Source organism: Grampus griseus (genome assembly GCF_964374135.1).
Source record: "Grampus griseus genome assembly, chromosome: 1".
Lineage (NCBI taxonomy): Eukaryota > Metazoa > Chordata > Mammalia > Artiodactyla > Delphinidae > Grampus > Grampus griseus.
In genome coordinates this window covers 168183290-168202366 of record NC_139017.1, presented here as the reverse complement: position 1 = coordinate 168202366, position 19077 = coordinate 168183290, and the positions used below count along the sequence as shown (strand labels likewise).

Here is a 19077-nt window from a genome sequence, read left to right as displayed (position 1 = left end):
TGTTTCATAATTGAAGAAGCCATTTTCCTATTGACGGATATTTACACTATTTATAATGATTTTATTTTACTCACCACTATGCCTTAAATATCCTTGGACAGACTTCCTAATGCATGTGTGCAAGATTTGTTTTAGGACAGTTAATGAGATGTGATATTTCTGGGTCACTGGGCATTTAAAATGTTACCAGAGACTGCCCAAACAGCCTTCCCAGTGGCCAGACTAGTTTAGCTCCCAACAGCAGTGTGTGAGATTTCTCATTTCCCCATATCCTTGATACTATGTTCTTGCAAGTCTTAAAGCTGCATTTCTTCCCTAAAATTCTACTAGTCACACTTTTTTTAAAAAACTGATTTGAACTAAATTTGAACTAAATGCCACTCAATGAGGTTTGATGATTCTTTTAATTAATTCATTTAATTCACAAGTCCTCCCTCCCTTTGGCCTTTAGATATAATTTATAAGCAGTATTGATTTGCCCTCAAAGGGAGACATTGTTTAAGACAGGCCTCTGATGACAGAAGAGAAATGAGCTTATTCAAAATTCTAGGCATGGCCTGACAGGTCAAGGGCTTATGCAAGAAAAGATTTTACAAGAAGGACTGTAATAGGGAAGAACAAACCTGACTCCATATTAGATCTGTTTCTTTTACTTTAACCTCTGTGTTCTATTGCTTTTGCTTCCAGTTAAGAATGTTGCCTATAGCCTGAAACATACAGGATAGCCCATTCTCAAGGCTCTGACTTTTAAGGGTATAACACTTTTCCATTCATACAGTGATAAAAAATTGTAGAACAGAGAAAAACATTTATCTTGTTGGAGGTTTACCTCATGACCTGACCTACGTGGACAGCTGCAAGAACAAAGGATTCCTACACCAAGAAGCTTGCAAAAACCAACCATGCCCCTCCCTCAGCTTGCCTTTAAAAATGCTTTGCTGAAACCTTGGGGAGTTCAGTTTTCTGGGCATGAGTCACCCGTCTCCTCACATGGCCCTGCAATAAACATTTCTGCTCCGAACTCCAACATTTCGGTTTGTTTGGCTTCACTGTGCGTCGGGCCCATGAACTTGCGTTCGGTAACAGGGCAAGTCTTTGCATTTCTGTCAATATTTTCACATGTCCCACCCACCTTTCCACATGTTTTGTGGTGACAAAACCTTCCTCCCTAGTGTCTGAAGTTTGCAATGTCACTCTGCCCTGAGCCCAGGGGTTTTCCACAGTCAGAAGAATGATTCAAACAACTTCACTAAGCTGGTACTTACTGTTGACCTAGAGCTTTACACTTTTATGTTATCTTTACAACTCTCCCTCTCATTCTTATGTTATCTTAGTTATTGTATAGAATAGAAAAATGATGTTCAGAAGTCAAATAACTCATCTAAAATGAAACCAGGATAGAAACCCAGGCCTATCAGGCTCTAAATCTTTGTGATCCGCTTTCATGCAGAGAAAGTTAACTAGAAAGTCAGACAATAGTGATATCTGACAACAGATATAGTAGAAAGACTATATTGACAACAATTATGGGCAGTGTAAGGGAGTTAATAATGAAATAAATTCAGGTATTTTGTAGAGGACTCTTCATAGAGTAGTTTATGAAAAAGTTATATGTGTCCTATAACACGGTGGTTACTCTGAGCCAGGTGGCCTGGCTTCAAATCCTGGCTCTGCCACTTACTAGCTATGTGACTTTGGGCAAGTTACTTAACCTCTCTGTGCCTCAGTTTTCTCACCTAGATGGTGGGAATTAAAAATAACACAGATTTCAGTAAGTCAGACAGAGAAAGACAAATATAATATGGTATTGCTTATATGTGGAATCTAAAAGAAGGGTACAAATGAACTTATCTACAAAACAGAAATAGAGTTACAGATGTAAAAAAAAAAATTATGGTTACCAGAGGGTGGGGGGGGGAATAAATTGAAAGACTGGGATTGACATATACACACTACTATATATAAAATAGAACTAATAAGGACATACTGTATAGCACAGGGAACTCTACTCAGTGCTCTGTAATGACCTATATGGGAAAAGAATCTAAAAAAGAGTGGATATGTGATATATGTATAACAGATTCACTTTGCTGTACACCTGAAACTAAAACAACATTGTAAATCAGCTATACTCCAATAAAAATTATAAAAAAATTTTTTTAAAGTCCACTTTCAAAAAAACCCCACATATTTCACTGGGTTGTTGTAATGATTAAATAAGGTAGTATTTGTAAAGCAATTAGAATAGTGCCTTGAACATGGTCAATACCATAAAAGTTTGTCATTATTATCATTATGATCATATGTGGTCTTCACTGTTATTCCTGTTTTACAAATGAGGAAAAGGATGTTAAGCAACTCACCCACGATCATGGAATGAGTTAGCGATAGACCTGAACTGGTACCTGGGGCTCTGCCATCCTGTGCAGTGGTTTTTCCACTCCTAGCACTGCCTCCCAACTTAACTAAATACAAGCAGAGGGGTTGTTGCAGGCCTTGGGATGTCTGTGTAAGAAAAGGCGAGGCCAGGCATAACTCACATTCTTTCTTTCTGAGACTAAAAGAGGGATCTGTAGAGGAGGAATTTCAGCAACTTCAGAGAAGCATGTGAAACATTCTACAACAATTCAGTCCAGTTCCATTTCATGAACTTTTACTAGCATGTGAATTTATCTTTCCGATCTACTTCTCTTCCCTTCCATCCCAGACTCAGCATCCCATTCCAATCCACATCCCCAACCCCATCACCATCACCTGTCCTTGGATAGCTACAGGAACTTCCTACCTGGCATCCCTCCTTCAACCCATTCTCCTAACTAGAGCCAAAGACATTTTTAAAACATAAGCCTGCTCAGGTTAGTTCCTGATTAAAGTGTTTCAATGGCTCCCCATGGCTCTGAGAACTGGGACTAAACCTGTTCACAGGGCCCACAAGACTGGTCCAGATCTGGGCCTTCCTTTCATTTCCTGTCTCATAGGTCAAGTCCTGGGCTCCTGTCAGATTGAACTTGCTTCAGTTCCTCAAAATGGAGCTCTGGTATTGCACACACAATCCCCTCTCTCTTAACTGTCTTCGTCTGGCCAAGTCCTACTCATCCTTTAAGCTTCAGCCTAGAACCCAGCTCTTCTGGGAAGCCTTTCTGCATTTTTCACACCACTTTTTGCCCCACTGCACCCTTGATAGAATTTGTCATGCAGTATCGAAATTGCTGTGTCCTTGCCCATATGCCTCATTGGAATCTGGGCTCCCTGAGGGCAATCGCCATGTCTCTTTGATTCAGTGTTACATCTGGTATCTACCACAAGGGCTGAAGTGAGAGTTACTTACACACTGAAGATAAGTACAGACATTAGTTGAAACTGAGGAAATGGAGGCTATTCCCAAAGGGGAACTTGTAGGTAGGGAAACTAACATCATTAAGGGCAGAAACATTAGGAACATTCCCAGAAATGGTGAAAGAGACTGGTTAGAGGGTCAAGACGTGGAGGAGACAGTGGCATCACCGTGGGAAGAGAGAGTTAAGAAAGAGGGTCCAGGATGAGGGAGAAGAGGGGATTACAGGAGGAGAGAGGGGATTACTGCTGGAGTTAGCTTCCAGGGTACGTGGATGTGGATTAGGGTTACCAACTACCCTGGTTTACCTGGGGCTGTCCCCGTTTTAAAACTGACAGTCCTGCACCCTTGGAAAACCCTTAGTCCAGGTAAACCTGGGCTGGTCACCTTACGGTGGAATCAAGATTTCAAGAGGAGCCAGTTTTGGACAAGGGCTACCTCCCCCTGAGTTATGAGGGAAGGTAGAGAAGCAGAGGACGCCAGGATTAAATAAAGTGTATGCGCTTTAGTTCGCCGGCTCTCCTTGACCTTTTCCTGCTTTGTTCTCTCTGGTCCCACCGGCGGCTCACTTGGAGTACCACCCACCGATAGAGGGAGGAGCGAAACAAACAAAGATGGGCTCCCCTCTAGCCCTCCCAGGCGAGCTCTCTATGGCGCCTGTCAGACTAGCCGGGCGGGGGGCGGGGTTCCATCACATGACCTGGGTCCCCGGCGCCGGCGCAGGCGGGGTGGCAGTGTCGCCGTCGCCGGGTTCCGTAGCCTACGCCGCTTCGCCTCCTCGGCACCTGAGGCGGCCGCCCGGCGGTCCTGCGGCTCTCGCTCCTGCCGCTGCGGGCCGCGGGGCCAAGGCCATGTCCCGGAAGCAGGCGGCGAAGAGCCGGCCGGGCAGCGGCAGCCGGAAAGCCGAGGCCGAGCGCAAGCGGGACGAGCGGGCGGCGCGTCGGGCCCTGGCTAAGGAGCGGCGGAACCGGCCGGAGCCCGGCGGCGGCGGCGGCTGCGAGGAGGAGTTCGTCAGCTTCGCCAACCAGCTGCAGGCCCTGGGGCTGAAGCTGCGGGAGGTGCCGGGGGACGGGTGAGGCGGGCCCGGGAGCGCGGGGGGCGGCGCCGGGGGACCCGCCGGGCATGGCGACCGTCGCCGGTTCTCGCCCATCCATTCATCGGGCGGCCCCGAGCGCCAGCTGCGAGCCAGCCGTTTCCTAATGCAGGGGGTCCGGCGGCGAGCGAGGCGGCCAGGCCTCTCCCCTCGAGACGCTCGAGTAATCCCCAGTTGCCCTAATCGTGGCAAAGGCTCCAAGCAAACTGTAAAGGGGGACTGAGAGAGAATACTGGAGCAGGTCTCCTTTAGATCGGTGCTCAGGAAGGCCCCCCTGGAAGGTGACATTTAAGCTGAGACCTGAACGAATGAGCTGGAGCCAGTCAGCCGAAGAGCAGGACCGCGCGGAGAGCGGTCATAATGACCATCAGACGAATAGAAAGGCGTAAGCCCCACTTGGTATAACGCTTGGCCTCCTTTGAGTCCTTACTGTTGGATATTGCCCTCCTTTTACGCTTGGGAAATTAGGTCTGTGAGGGCCTGTTGTTTACTGAGCTGAAGGCAGCTTCTCTAATTCTTACTTATATGGGCTTCAGTTTCTCTGTAAGCAATGGCGCTTACCCAAGTTTGCTTGGGGTTTAGACTGGAATCTGTGTCCAACTTTTTTAGGGAACACGGGATAAATAAACGGGGTGGGAGGGAGGGACTGGGCGAAGGGAAGGAAGAATGGCCTCGGGAAGGGGCATATGGATCGAGGAGCGTGGAGGGAAGAAGAAAAAGGGTAGGGGAGAGGGCAGGAGATCAGTTAGCATCCCCATTGCAGGGGTAGGTAAAAGGGGGTCTGGAGGCCGGAGTGTGGCACTCTTGAAGAGATAGTATTAATAACAGCCTGGTTGTTTTTGTTCCTCCCTTCATTTGGGCATTTTTGTTGAATGAATGAATGATAAAAATATCATAGAGGGAGGCCAACTAGACCCTCAGCAGGGCCCCTCAAAGAGGCATTTTCTTAGTGGAGTCGCTACAGTTAAAAACTTGCTTTGCTGGGTCTTGCTTTTAGTCTAGTACCTTGATTTTTGTCAAATATAGTTAATAAATATTCAGGGCCTTATTTATCCTAAGCAAACTCACAAGCACAGACATTGCTCTATAAACCGAAATACCAGTTGAGTACTTTCTGGTGGGATTGGGCTGGGGTCTGCTTCTTCCTTGCAAATGATTGGTTTGCTTGTGTCTGCTGTACTGGGCATGGGCTTCCCACTGGCAGGGTATCCAGGAAACTGAAGTACTCAACAGAAGATTGCTTATGAGCAGGAATTGCAGCACAGAGATGCTGGGAACACATTGATGACTGACGTTCAAGCTTAGTAAGAGAGACATAACAGCAGGTCTCAAACATTTTGGTCTTAGGATCCCTTTACACTCTTAAAAATTACTGAGAACTCCAAAGAGCTTTTGTTTATGTGGGTTATAGGTACAATACTATATTAGAAAGTAAAATAAAAATTAAAAACATAATACACAAACACACATTATATTAACTTTCAGAGTGATAACATCGAGTATCATATATCAGGTAGCCTCTGGAAAACTCCACGGGACACTTGTGAGAGAATGAGAGTGAAAAAGATAAATAACATCCTAGTTTTGGACTCATGGATACCCTGAAAGGTTCTCAGAGATACCCTCCCTTCCCAAACTGGGCCACACTTTAAGAATGGATGATATAAATAATTAAAATGCAAGTTGATATATTCTTAACAGTGACCGATTATAGTGGTACTATTGAGAAGGAAGTTGCCAACACTCCCAGAAGTGGTCAGGGAAACCTTGTTCATTCATCAAACGTTCATCGAAACCTACCATGTGCTAGATGCCTTTCAGAGGAGGTCATACTCAGACTGGGTCATGAAGGACCAATAAAAATCCAATAAAAATATGCCAAGAGAACATTCCAGGCTGACGAGTAATACATGGAAAGGCACAGGAGCACATTATTTTTGAGACATCTGCAAGTTGTTTAGGATGACAGGAGTATAGGGTACAAGGGTGGAAGTCAGCGGCAATGAGGCTGCAGAGGCAGAGGCCAGCTTGACTGCAATGCTCATGTCTCTCACTTCTGACGTCCCTGTTCTTTGGACAATGTTAGATGGATAAAAGGATAATGATAATTTCTCCTTTGGGGGCTCCATGAAGCTAACCCCTTTCTGTTCACAAATTCTTCCCGTGGGTGCCGTGGACTGTTCAGCCCTCTTTAGTATTGTGGTACTTTGGGATATGGTGATGACAGGCTTTATCACTGTGCAGTGGATGGTGCGTCCTGTGTATGTTACAGGTTAGTGGGCATCAACAGATTCTTTTATTTGTTAACATTTATTGAGTACTCTTGGTGAAATATAAAGTTACAGTAATAAAAAAATAGTTGACAATCTCCAGTCTTCTGTCTTTCCATTCTGGTCTGATTACAATATTGAGTAGCCTGAGATAGCATCTCACACTATATAGGCGTATTCATTGTTGGCAGTATGGTACTTGTAGCATTCTGGAACCTTCGGGTACTTGGGAAGAAATTAGCTGGTGTTCTCTAATGTAGCCTTTACGTGAAATCAATGTAGCATAGATTAATCAGGGAGCTACTTATGGATTTTTGTAATGCATCATGGCCCGCCTTCATATTTGTTGTGTTATCTGGAGGGTGGACATAAATTGGATTCCGTTTCAAAACAAGAAATATTTTAACCTTGATGCTGTCCTTAAAAACACGATTGGATGTAGCGTGAAAAGAATCGCTAATTGGATTAGGCAGTACAATATTAACATCTCTCTGAACTATATCCAGTTGTATCTTCCTAAATGTAGCCTCAAAGTACATTGCTAATTAGTAGTGTTCCAATATTAAAGCATTAAAGAATCACTAATTTTAGCCATTTGTCTCTGTCTCAGGTTGTTTTATTGTGAAAGTTTTACCTTATTTTTATAATCGTAGGATCTTAGTGCTAGAAGGGCATTCACACTTCGTCATCTTGTCTGATTATCCGTTAGTACCTGCATCACCTGTACAGCAGCCTCATCTTTTGTGTCTGGCTCAGTGGTTTTCAACCTTGGTGTCACAATAGAATCACTTGGGGAACTTTGGAAAAAATACAGCGCCTGGGCGCTCCCTTAGATCAGCCACACCAGAATCTCAGGCAGTGGGGCCTGGTTAGGGATAATTTTTAAAAATGTCCGCATGTGATTCTAATGTGCAGTATAATTGAGAACTGCTGATTTAGAGTCTAGAGTCTAGACTAGTATTTCTCAAACTTTAACATACGACAGAATCACCTGGAGGGCTAATTAAACCCTCAGAGGGAAGAGGTTGCTGGGTTCCCAACCCCAGAGTGTCTGACTCAGTAGGGCTGGGGCTGGGCTAGGCGGCTCAGAATTTTCATTTTGAACAAATTCTCAGGTGATGCTGATGTTGCTGGTCAGGGGTCACACTTGGAGAATCAGTGATTGAGACCAGCACTGTCTGATAGAAATGAAATGGGAACCACGTATGTACAATAATTAAAAATTTTTCTGTTAGCCACGTTAAAAAGGTAAAATGAAACAAGTTTTTAAAATAACGTCCAAAAGTGTAAGTCTCTTACAATTACAACACACCTCAATTTGTATTAACCACATTTCAAGTGCTTAGTAATCACCTGTGATTAGTGGCAACCATATTGTATAACACACATGTAGGCAATTCCTGAAGCTTGTCAATAGAAATGTACAAAATCCTTAGTCTGTGCAGTCCGTCTCTCTAGACCTAAAATAAAATTACCTTTTATTTGCCAAAATCTATGTCCCTGTAGCTTCCTTGTTTTAGTTTAGTTTTATTGTACAAGGATAACACCGCTTTCACCATGACGGATAGTTGGAGGCAGCTCTCATGTCCCCCTGAGCTTTCTTTAGGCTAGAAGTCACTCGTTGTTTATGTTCTTCATATTATTTAGTTTAAAGCCACGTCAACTCATCTGAACCTATGTTAAAATGTAGGAACTAGAATCATATACAGTACTTTAGCTGGGGTCTGACCTCAAAGAACAGAACAAAATCTGACCCCCTCTCCCCCGACTTCTGCATACTTACTGCCACTACTGCAGCCTAAGAGCCCATTAATTTTTTTAACACCTAACGTTGCAGTATTGTCTCATGCTAAATTACTGAGCACCCAAAACCCTTAATTAATGTAATTGGTTAGTTTTGTGAACTCAAATGCAAGACTACATATATCCCTATAGTGCAGTGGTTCTGAAGTGGGCATGATTTTTCCCCCAAGGGAACATTTGGCAATGGCTGGAGATAATTTTGGCTGTTACGACTGGCGGGAACATGGTGGTAGTGGTGTTACTGGCGTCTAGTGGGTAGAGGCCAAGGATGCTCCTAAACATCTTCCAGTGCACAGGACAAAGGATTATTCCAGAATGTCAACAGTGTGTGTGTGGGGGGGGGGGGGTGAGAAGCCCTGCTCTAGTGTATTGGGTGAGGGTGTGGACTCAGGAAACAGCTGGGATCTCCTAGAGGCCCTTTGGGCCCTGGCCGCCCTGTTCTCACGAGGATCGTGAGTGCGCTTGCTGGGCTCCCTAAGGGAACCTAGGTTGTTTGTAGAGTTTGTTCACATTTCATGTGCTACTATCTTGTAACTCTGTCAGAAAAGGAAGTGATTTGTCTGTCTTGATTTTTCATTTTGACTACTTGTTTTTAGTGAGCTCAAGGAAAGTTTGGTAAATATAGAAAAGTATATCAAACTAAGTTTAACAAATGATCCTAATTCCACTCCCCAGGGATAACTGTTACTAACATTTTGGTGCCTGGGATTGAATCCTCGGTCCACCACCTACTAATTTTGTGACCTTGGGCAAGTTACCTTAGGGGGATAGTAATAGTGCCCATCTCACAGAGTTGTAAGGACTAAACACATTTAATACATATAAAGTGTTTGGAACAGTCCCTGGCACATTGTAAGAGCTGTTGAAGTGATGGTTTCAGTGCTTTTTCTTTGCATACATTTGTATGTGTTTCTACATCTGTGTATATAGTATACAGGCAAACATGCTTGCGCTCATGCGGTATATACAGTGTGATGCCTACTTTTTTGGCTTATGTGGAGAACATTTGCCTCTGTTGCTGAAAGTTCATGGAAAGCATGTTACTTTCTGCAGAGCACCATGAATTTTGAGATATCAAATGTAAAGCAACTATATATGTAATTTTGCACCAAATCATGCCTTCTTTTAAACTAGATTCAAGAATAAACTAGTGGTGGCAGGTGTTAAAGTTTTAAGAAAAGTTTGAGAGAGAAGCTTAAAATTGAGAACATCTTATCCACTAGCTTACTTTATTCCTGTGGTTGAAAAAAGACTGCCATTGTTAGATTTTAGCAACAGACCCCTCATTCTAGTGTATAGAACTGTTATGTTCCAGTCCCTTCTAGAATGTTGCCCCAGATTGATGTAGAGTTTCTTGGATTCTAGTTTGTAGAATCTGTTGTCTAAATTCTCCCCTTCGCCCCACCAAAACAAACAAACAAACAAACAAAATATATATATATATCTCCTTATATGTTTGAAGAGATTCCTACCTCTCTATAACTTTCTGTTGAAAACTCACTTTTCTGAGTTGAAAAACAGAAAACCTCCGTCACCTATACATTTAGGTTTGAAGTCCTTCCAGAAGTGTGATGAGTTTATATTTTGGAATTAGAATATCATAGGTTTTCATTTGGAGGAGTAAACAGTTTGGTGTGAAAGTGGACAAACGTTTGGCTTCAGAATGGCTATTTCCTTAGTTTTGAGGATACCAGTGTTTGTCTTGTTTCAGTCCCTGTGTATCTGGGCTCTGTGTTTGTGGTATAGTTTGGAATTTTAGAAGCCTTTAAGGGGTTTGAAAGTAAAGATAACTCTTACAATTTATTACCAGCGTTTTAATTTTAGAAACAAAACAGAAAGAAAACTTGGAGAGTTTCCATTTGGCAGGAATACGGACAGCATTGTGGCCCTTGGGTGAGAGGCGGTGAGCCGAGGAGGGAGAGTGTCCTTGTGAACTATGCCTGTGTGTTGTCCAGGTGCTCTTCCCACAGCTTTCCCCACTGTGTCCTTAGGACTCAAAGAGGATGTTCCGCTCAGCTGTTTCTATTGGGAGCTTGACAAATTGCTACCTTTTTGGGACTTGTTAGGTGAATAGCTGAGCAGCCATAGTGAAAAGCGTTTCAGAAAAGAGGCAGTAGATATGGTTTATTATTTTGGAAGGGGATCTGGGAGTCGTAGCCCTTAGGTGTGGAATGGCCTGCAGTGTCTGGGCCCTGTCTCCAGGTGGTTAGTACATCACCAAACGGCACCTGTTGAAGCAGCAAAGGTACAGAGAAGTTCAGTGTCTCTCCCGAGTCAGCCAGCTGGTAAGTGGGGAATAGGATTCTTATTTGATGCCTCTCAAAAAGGTAATGTGATTGAATATCTTCCCTAGTGCTCTCCCCTCTGGTATCTGGGAGGAACCTGGACAGTCAGAGTTGAGGCTTTCTCTCTTTTCTGTGTGAAAGATTTCCATGGATGGCCTAGCATGAAGCATCGTTGTTTTAGATGAACTAAGTTCATTTTTAAAAGGTCTTGACCAGCGTTTTGTTTTGATAGCAATTGCCTATTCAGAGCTCTTGGTGATCAGTTGGAGGGACACTCACGAAATCACCTCAAGCACCGACAGGAGACAGTGGACTACATGATAAAGCAGCGGGAAGATTTTGAACCCTTTGTAGAAGATGACATTCCTTTTGAGAAACATGGTAGGTTCACCGTGGGACACTGGATCCTCCAGGAGTAGATGCATTGGGTAATTAAATCCATCAGGACCCCCCACCCTTCCAGCTAGGGGTTTGATTACATAAATTATGGCATTCATTTATTCAACAAGTATTTATTTGTCTGCTCCATAATAGGCAGCGTGCTAGGCAGTTGGGAATCATTAGGTTTAGATGTAGATGCCATTAATAAAAATGATGCTGTTGGGAATTCCCTGGTGGCCCAATGGTTAGGGCTCCATGCTTTCACTGCCGAGCGTGCGGGTTCGATCCCTGGTTGGGGAACTAAGATCCCCCAAGCTGTGTGGTGTGGCCCCAATAATAAATAAATAAATAAGTAAAATCTGAAAAAAAAATTGTTGATGTTAATTAACCTGAAAAGCTATTCGTGACTTCTTATTTAGTGGTGGGGAGGGAGGGGGGAAGCAGGTTATAAAATAGTGTGTATAGATTGATCCTATTTTTAAGAGGTGTGTGCACACAGAACCAAATTAGGAAGTCTGGAAAGATGCTAACATTTTATGGTTAATTCCTGGCTCCATTTATTTTTCAGAAACCACTCACTCTTTCAACAACTTTTATTAAGGGGAGATAATAATAGGGCCTAATTTATAGGGGTTTTTGGTAAAGATTAAATTAGTTAATACAATTAAAATAAGTTCTTAATAAGTGTCAGCCATCTGGGGATGATGGGACTGTGAGTATTCAAATTATCTTCTGTAGATTTTTCTGATTTTTAAATGATTATGCGTTACTTTTATAATCAGAAGAATCAGTGAAGTCATTTAAATTTTCCCCCCCAAACCCAAACACAACCTGGTTTCTTTGAGACATGTCAGTTAGTGACTTAAATTAGTTCCTTAATAGGCTCAAAGCTAGTAAGAAAATACTAGCTTTTAAGCTTTGATTTTGACAGATGTTTACTGAGAATCTACTGTGCTGGGTGCTGATATATTTATGTTTTACAAATAACATTTTCACTACAGGTCTCACGGTCTTGTCTGTCTCTTATCAGGCAAGAGACTCATTCTGCGTTTTAGAGCGCTAACTCTGGGAACCATGTCAGGAGAGGATGGGGAGAGAGACTGAGAAGGGAGATGAGTTAGAGAGCTCTGCACACTGGCCAGATGAAAGCATAAGCGTGTCTCCACCAAGGCAGCTACTGGGGATGATGAGTGGCGTCCAGACCAAGACACAGTCTGGCAATATAATTGACAGGACTTGGGAGGTGGTGGGGGGAGGGGAGGGGTGGGGGAGACAAAGGCGATTCTGAAGTTTCTGCCTGGGGAAAGACCAAGTGCTGTACTGTTAATAAACTAGAGGGCAGCAGGAGGAAGACATTTGGGAGGGAGGCTATCTGTGATCCCAAAGCCTTTCTCTTTCCTCACTGGGGAAGAACTCATTCATTAGGCACAAGCAGCAAAAGAGAAACGGTAGCGAAACTCCTAGCGATTAGTTTATTCTAGTCATAGTCACGGAGTTCTGATGGTCTCTTCCTGGGTCACTTTTTGTCTAGCAGACACCGGTTAATCAGATGGTCACCAGTTTACAAATTAAGTGTGGGTGTATGGAGCAAGATTTGGGAATTTAATGCCATATAAAATGAGTTGTGTCATTGATCCAATTAAAATATTTTAGGTGAAGAGAGTTTTTAGTTTGTGACTTTGAACATCTTCAGTGATGTTCACGTGGTAGATTTGGGGGTATGGCAGGACCCTAGGTGTACGGTGGGAAGGTGTTTTCAAGAAATGTCGCTGTGCGTGCCTGCTGGTTGGTTGGTGCTTTATAAGAGTTTGAGTATCATAGAAGTGGGAAGTGACTGACTGCCATAGCAGAAGGGAAAAGAAACCTAGAAGTCTGCACATTCTACTTGTGTGTCAGTTGAAGACTAGACTTGTTACATTTATTACTCTTATGTTTGGTTTTTTTTTTTGATGTTGGGGGTAGGAGTTTATTTATTTATTTTTGCTGTGTTGGGTCTTCGTTTCTGTGCGAGGGCTTTCTCTAGTTGTGGCAAGCAGGGGCCACTCTTCATCGTGGTGCGCGGGTGTCTCACTATCGCGGCCTCTCCTGTTGCGGAGCACAGGCTCCAGACGCGCAGGCTCAGTAGTTGTGGCGCACGGGCCTAGTTGCTCCACGGCATGTGGGATCCTCCCAGACCAGGACTCGAACCCGTGTCCCCTGCATTAGCAGGCAGATTCTCAACCACTGCGCCACCAGGGAAGCCCCAAGTTATGTTTTTAATGTCTACCTACCTTGTTATACTATGATATTCTTGAGGGCAGGGACTGTGTGTTTTCCCCACTGTGGCAATGGCTGGCACATGGTGGGCACTCATATTTGTTGACTGAATCATTGAATGGCTCACGTAACTCTTCAGGACCTGGTTACCCTTGCATCTGGCTGCGTCTTCAGGATCCTTTCTTTCCTTTAGACTGTGGCTTTGGAGAATCGGCGTCATCTTTTCCCTAACTAAACAGATACCCAGATCAGAAACCTGAATGTTCTTAATGCCTTCTCTCCCTCCCTCCTCATACCCAGTCATTCATTAAGTCTTGTCACTTCTACCTCAATGTTTTTTTTCTCATTCTACTGTCTCATAGAATCAGGCCTCTTTGGCCATTTGCCTAGATTTCTTCAATACTCTTTGCCTCCTGACCCCTTCAGTTTGTTTTCCACATTGCAGCCAGAGTGGTGATCTAAATGGACATCGAATAGGTCTTCCCCTGTCTAATGCCTGTTGGCAGCTCCCCGTTGACCCCAGGAAGGTACCAACTCTTTAGCCCTTTCTGATCTGTGAGTTTCTTCTTTCCCTACCCTCTTCTCTTGTCATTTCCCAATATATTTTCTTGCTTCCGCACCCTGCCATCTCAGCATTCTGAGTCCCTGCCAATACTGTGTAGTTCACAAGCTCATCATGCTCTTTCTCACTTCTGCTTGGAACATCATCCGTTCCTCTTCTGTCTTTTACCTGCCCTTTGGGAAGCAGCGTAGTTGTCTCAGCTGAGCAGCTTATCTGGTACACCTTGCCTCCCCTCCCCACGGGTCAGACTGGCTTATGTTCCCCACCTGGAGTTAGCCAAGCTGCAAGGTTTAAGGACACGGTCTTACACAAGACTTCTCTGACTTCTGACACCAGCTGCAAGTTTGTGGTTTCCCAGAACCACTCTCAGGTTTGATAATTTGCTAGAAAGACTCAGAGAGCTCACTGAAGGCTGTTATACTCACAGTTGTAGTGTGTTACAAGGAAAGAATACAGATCAAAATTAGCCAGATGGTAGAATCTGGGAAGGTTACACACTATACAAAAAGTATTGGCAACCAGGGACCCTCACCCAAACTTCAGTGTCCAGAATTTTTATTAGGGCTTCCATTATGTAGATGTTATTGATCGATTGCCTAAGTGGTTCAACTCAGTCTCCAGCTCCCCAGTCCCCCAGGTCTTTCTAATATCACACGGCCAGAGAGGTCCACCATGAGTCGCCTCGTGCATAAACTTAGCATCAGCTGTCAGCTGAGGCTGAGGGGCCTACTGTGGATAACAAAGACACCCCTATCACTTGGGAAATCCCAAGGGTTTAGAGGTTCTCTCCCAGGAGGGGGTGGTAAAGGCCAGACCTCTCTTTGGGTAAGGCCACGTTCTTTACTACATGGTTCTTTCCTAAAGCACCTACACATCAGCAGTGTCCATTTTCTTGTTGTTTGTTCCCCACTGGTTATAAACTCCTTCAGGGCAAACTGTGACAGGCTGTATAATGGAGTGGCCAGGAGCCAAGGCCTTGGATTCAGGATGCCTGGGGTGAAACTCAGCTCTGCTCTTTACCGGCTCGTGACCTTGGACACAGTTGCAAACTACTGTGTGCCTTGGTTTCCTCATCTATAAGATGGTGTACATGATAATACCTTTTTTCAGGGGATTGTTTTGAGGATTAAAAGTGATTTGTGAGTTGGTGGGAATGTAAGTTGATACAGCCAGTGTGGAGAACAGTATGGAGTTTCCTTAAAAAACTAAAAATAGAACTACCATACGACCCAGCAATCCCACTACTGGGCATATACCCTGAGAAAACCATAATTCAAAAAGAGTCATGTACCACAATGTTCATTGCAGCTCTATTTACAATAGCCAGGACATGGAAGCAACCTAAGTGTCCATCGACAGATGAATGGATAAAGAAGATGTGGCACATATATACAATGGAATATTACTCAGCCATAAAAAGGAACGAAATTGAGTTACTTGTAGTGAGGTGGTTGGACCTAGAGTCTGTCATACAGAGTGAAGTAAGTCGGAAAGAGAAAAACAAATGCCGTATGCTAACACATGTATGGAATCTAAAAAAAAAAGGTCATGAAGAGCCTAGGGCCAAGACAGGAATAAAGACACAGACCTACTAGAGAATGGACTTGAGGACACGGGGAGTGGGAAGGGTAAGCTGTGACAAAGCGAGAGAGTGGTAGTGTATAAATGGACATATATACACTACCAAATGTAAAACAGACAGCTAGTGGGAAGCAGCCGCATAGCACAGGGAGATCAGCTCCGTGCTTTGTGACCACCTGGAGGGGTGGGATAGGGAGGGTGGGAGGGAGGGAGATGCAGGAGGGAAGAGATGTGGGGATATATGCATATGTATATGTAGCAGAAACTAACACACCATTGTAAAGCAGTTATACTCCAATAAAAACGTTAAAAAAAGTGATTTGTGAGAAGAAATTAATAAAATCTGAAAGAATATGAGAAGTGAGTAGAGCGGTGCTTGCCACATAATAAGCATCATTAATGCAAACTGTTATGGGTATTGTCACATTTCCAATGTCTCTCATAGAGTTAGGCATTTAGGAAGCATTTAGAAAATGTCTATTGAAGGAATGAATAAATGAATCCTTTCTTTATGAGTGATTGGTGCCCTTCTGAGTAGGAGTCTATGTACTGTTTAACCAGCTTCAATTCGTAGACTGACAAAGCTAATGGACTTTTTCAGGTATGTTCACTGTTTCTCATTATTTAGAACTAAATTATACCAAAGCATGTTTGCGTTTGGATTTTTCTGTGATAAAGACTTCATTTTTCTTTCTCTCTTTCCATGCAGTGGCCAGTTTGGCAAAGCCTGGAACATTTGCTGGCAATGATGCAATTGTCGCCTTCGCAAGAAATCATCAGTTGAATGTGGTGATTCATCAACTTAATGCCCCTTTGTGGCAGGTAGGTCGCCTATTCAGGAATTTATGTGAAGCTCTTGTTTATAAATTAGCTTTGGGGATGTCCTCAGATGATGGGGCTTGACTTATGATATTGAACTATGCAGGGTAACTTTAACCCAAGATGGGAAGCTTGTGGTGGCTTGGAATTAAACCCTGCATTACAAATGGAGTCTGAAGTATAATTCAAAAACCTTTAAACTGCCAGAAATGTCACTCGGCAGTCAGTTAACTGGGTAGTTTGGGGTGGAGAGCCTCCTGTGGAAATAACTTAGATAGTTTTGTAAAAATACCTCAGTGAGAATTTAAAGGATTTGCGTACATATTCTAGTTTGAAATATATCTGTTCCATGTATATGTTTTTGTTTTTTAGATGGAGGAAAACAAAGACCAAATTCACTGTAATAGCTGTTGCTAAAAAGAATTTCTGAACAACAAAATTTATTTCATGGCCTAGGGGGTCAAGCTCTATTTCTGTGCCCTGCCCGGCTATACATAGCGGTTCCAATGGTTTTTCTACAGCAAGTAAGATTTTACGACAGATGTTGCGTTTGTGCTGTGGGATGGCAGAGCACGCTGCTGCTGAGTCGCTTAGGCCTTCCTTACCCTCTTTACCTTTGGTATTCTATTCTAAAGTGCCCTAGTCTCCCAAACAGTCCATCAAACCGAACATTCTGGAGTACGGAAGGTCAGAGGTCGGGGTGAAACTGTACACAGACTGCCACCGCTGACTCGTCCTCCTTGCACTCAGAGAGCTTTTCACTTTGTGGCTCCGCTCCTGGAGACTGGTCAGGTGATTCCTATCAGTCTTCCTCTCTCCCCTGCTCCACTACTCCCCCATTTCTAACTTTGTTTTTTTTAATTAGAAAGTAAAACATAATGGTTATAGAACAATTTCAAAATTCAGAAAAGCCCATTAAAGGCAAATAAAAAAAGGCAAATAAAAGTCACTCAGAGTCATCATACTCCCCAGAGATAATTACTATTAACATTTTAGTGTGTATCCCTGTTATTCACACACACTCTTAACTATAAAATCATTCATGTATGACTGGGAAGAGACTATCACAATGTCACACGTTTTAAGGAAGTCTACACACACACAGACACATCCATACGTGTATATATACACACACGGTGTATCCCTATATATTATATTATTATCAAGGCACCAATGGCCTTTTTTCCTCATTGGTTTCCTATACCACCTGCATATATATTTCTTTGTAAATTGCTTATTCCTTTGCTTAGCCTTTGCTCATTAAAAATAAAGTCATTTATAGAGATATGATTTACATGTAGCAAAATTCACCATTCTCTGGTGTATAGTTCTATGTGTTTTGACAAACATAGTCATGTAACTACCACCACTATCAATATACAGTATATTTCCACCACCCCAAAAAGTTACCTCATGCCCCTTTGCAGTCACTAGTCCCCTCCCCCCACTCCCAGATTCTTGTAACCACTAATCTGATTTGTCTCTTACAGTTTTTGCCTTTGCAGAATGTCATATAAATGGAAGTATATAGCTTTTTGTGTCTGGCATAATGTCCTTTTAACAAAAATTACACTACAGCAAAATAAATTAGATACTCCATGGGTTGGTAAGGACTTTACGTTGCAGGGATACAGTGAGCAGGATGGGAAACAATATCTGTATGTGCTGTTCTTTGGGGTAGTGTTGTCACATGTACTGACACCGGGGAGAGCTATCATATTTTTAGTGAGGCTCTCTCTTTCTAAGGATGTCTTTGAGCCAAGAAGACTGGTTACCTCTTTCGTTGTCCCAATTTTTTGTCTTGAAATCTTTACTGCTTAGCAGAAGTCATCAAAATCATTTGAATATACAGCATAATGATCCTCTTCTTGAAGGAATATACTCAGGGCCAACTCAGTAACTGTAGGTTGCCTTTTCCTCCTTTGATAACCATTTTTAAAGTTTCTTAATTACCTAGGTAGTTGTGGAAGATAATTCTGCATAACTAGATTTTTTTTTCAAATACATTTATTTCTGTAGTGTCCTCTTGCTAAACATTCAGAGTATATGTTTTTAAAATAAATACATTTCCTGTATACTGGAATTGTCTACTAGGTTTTCCCCATCTCTCCCCACCCCAGTGAAGCACCTTATAAAATTTGAGAATTGAAACTGAATTGGTTGCTACTATCATGGGTAAGAGCTCTTACATTAATAATGAGGAGGTTTATACTCACAACGTACATTTTTTTTTTCTGGCTACAAATGGAATATATGCTTCTGTAAACAATATAGACACGTGTGATTTAGAAAATGAAAGTCCTCTGTGGTCTCCCTCTCCATGAGCATCACAATTTGGTGACTGTTCGTCAAGTTATTTTTTCTTATTCATAATGCATATGTAGTGTTATTATTATTTAAATATATAAGTGCTTTAGGGATTATGTCATTCAGAGATTCTGATCAACTAATTTCCTTTCCAGTAGTCTTCCTGGGAGATGAATGGTGCTCTCTCTATTTTGCATGTGTCAAAACCAGACCCTCTGCCCTTTGAGACCTAGATATTCTACCTGGAGAAAACTTGCGTGGTTCTGACTTCTAGACCTGTGCAGTTCCTGTTTGTTCCATGGTTTTGCTGTGGTTTTAGACCACAGATATTGTTTAAATTAATAATAGTATCTTACTGCCTGTGACTTTCAGCAAAAACAAGAAGG

At 42.8% G+C, this 19077-nt stretch overlaps 1 protein-coding gene across 2 annotated transcripts in view; it reads left to right on the top strand.

Moving 5' to 3' along the window:
- The first annotated feature begins 4170 nt into the window (after positions 1-4170).
- OTUD3 (OTU deubiquitinase 3) overlaps positions 4171-19077 on the top strand; it is a 29088-nt gene continuing 14181 nt past the window's right edge. The window contains exons 1-3 of one of the 2 annotated variants that reach the window (XM_082651313.1): positions 4171-4406; positions 11018-11166; positions 16275-16387. In XM_082651313.1, the coding sequence (XP_082507439.1) occupies positions 4186-4406; positions 11018-11166; positions 16275-16387 (483 nt within the window). In that variant the 5' untranslated portion in view covers positions 4171-4185. Of the gene's footprint in view, positions 4407-11017; positions 11167-16251; positions 16388-16756; positions 16909-19077 lie in introns of those variants that run through there. The other variant, XM_082651314.1, reaches the window with a different exon arrangement.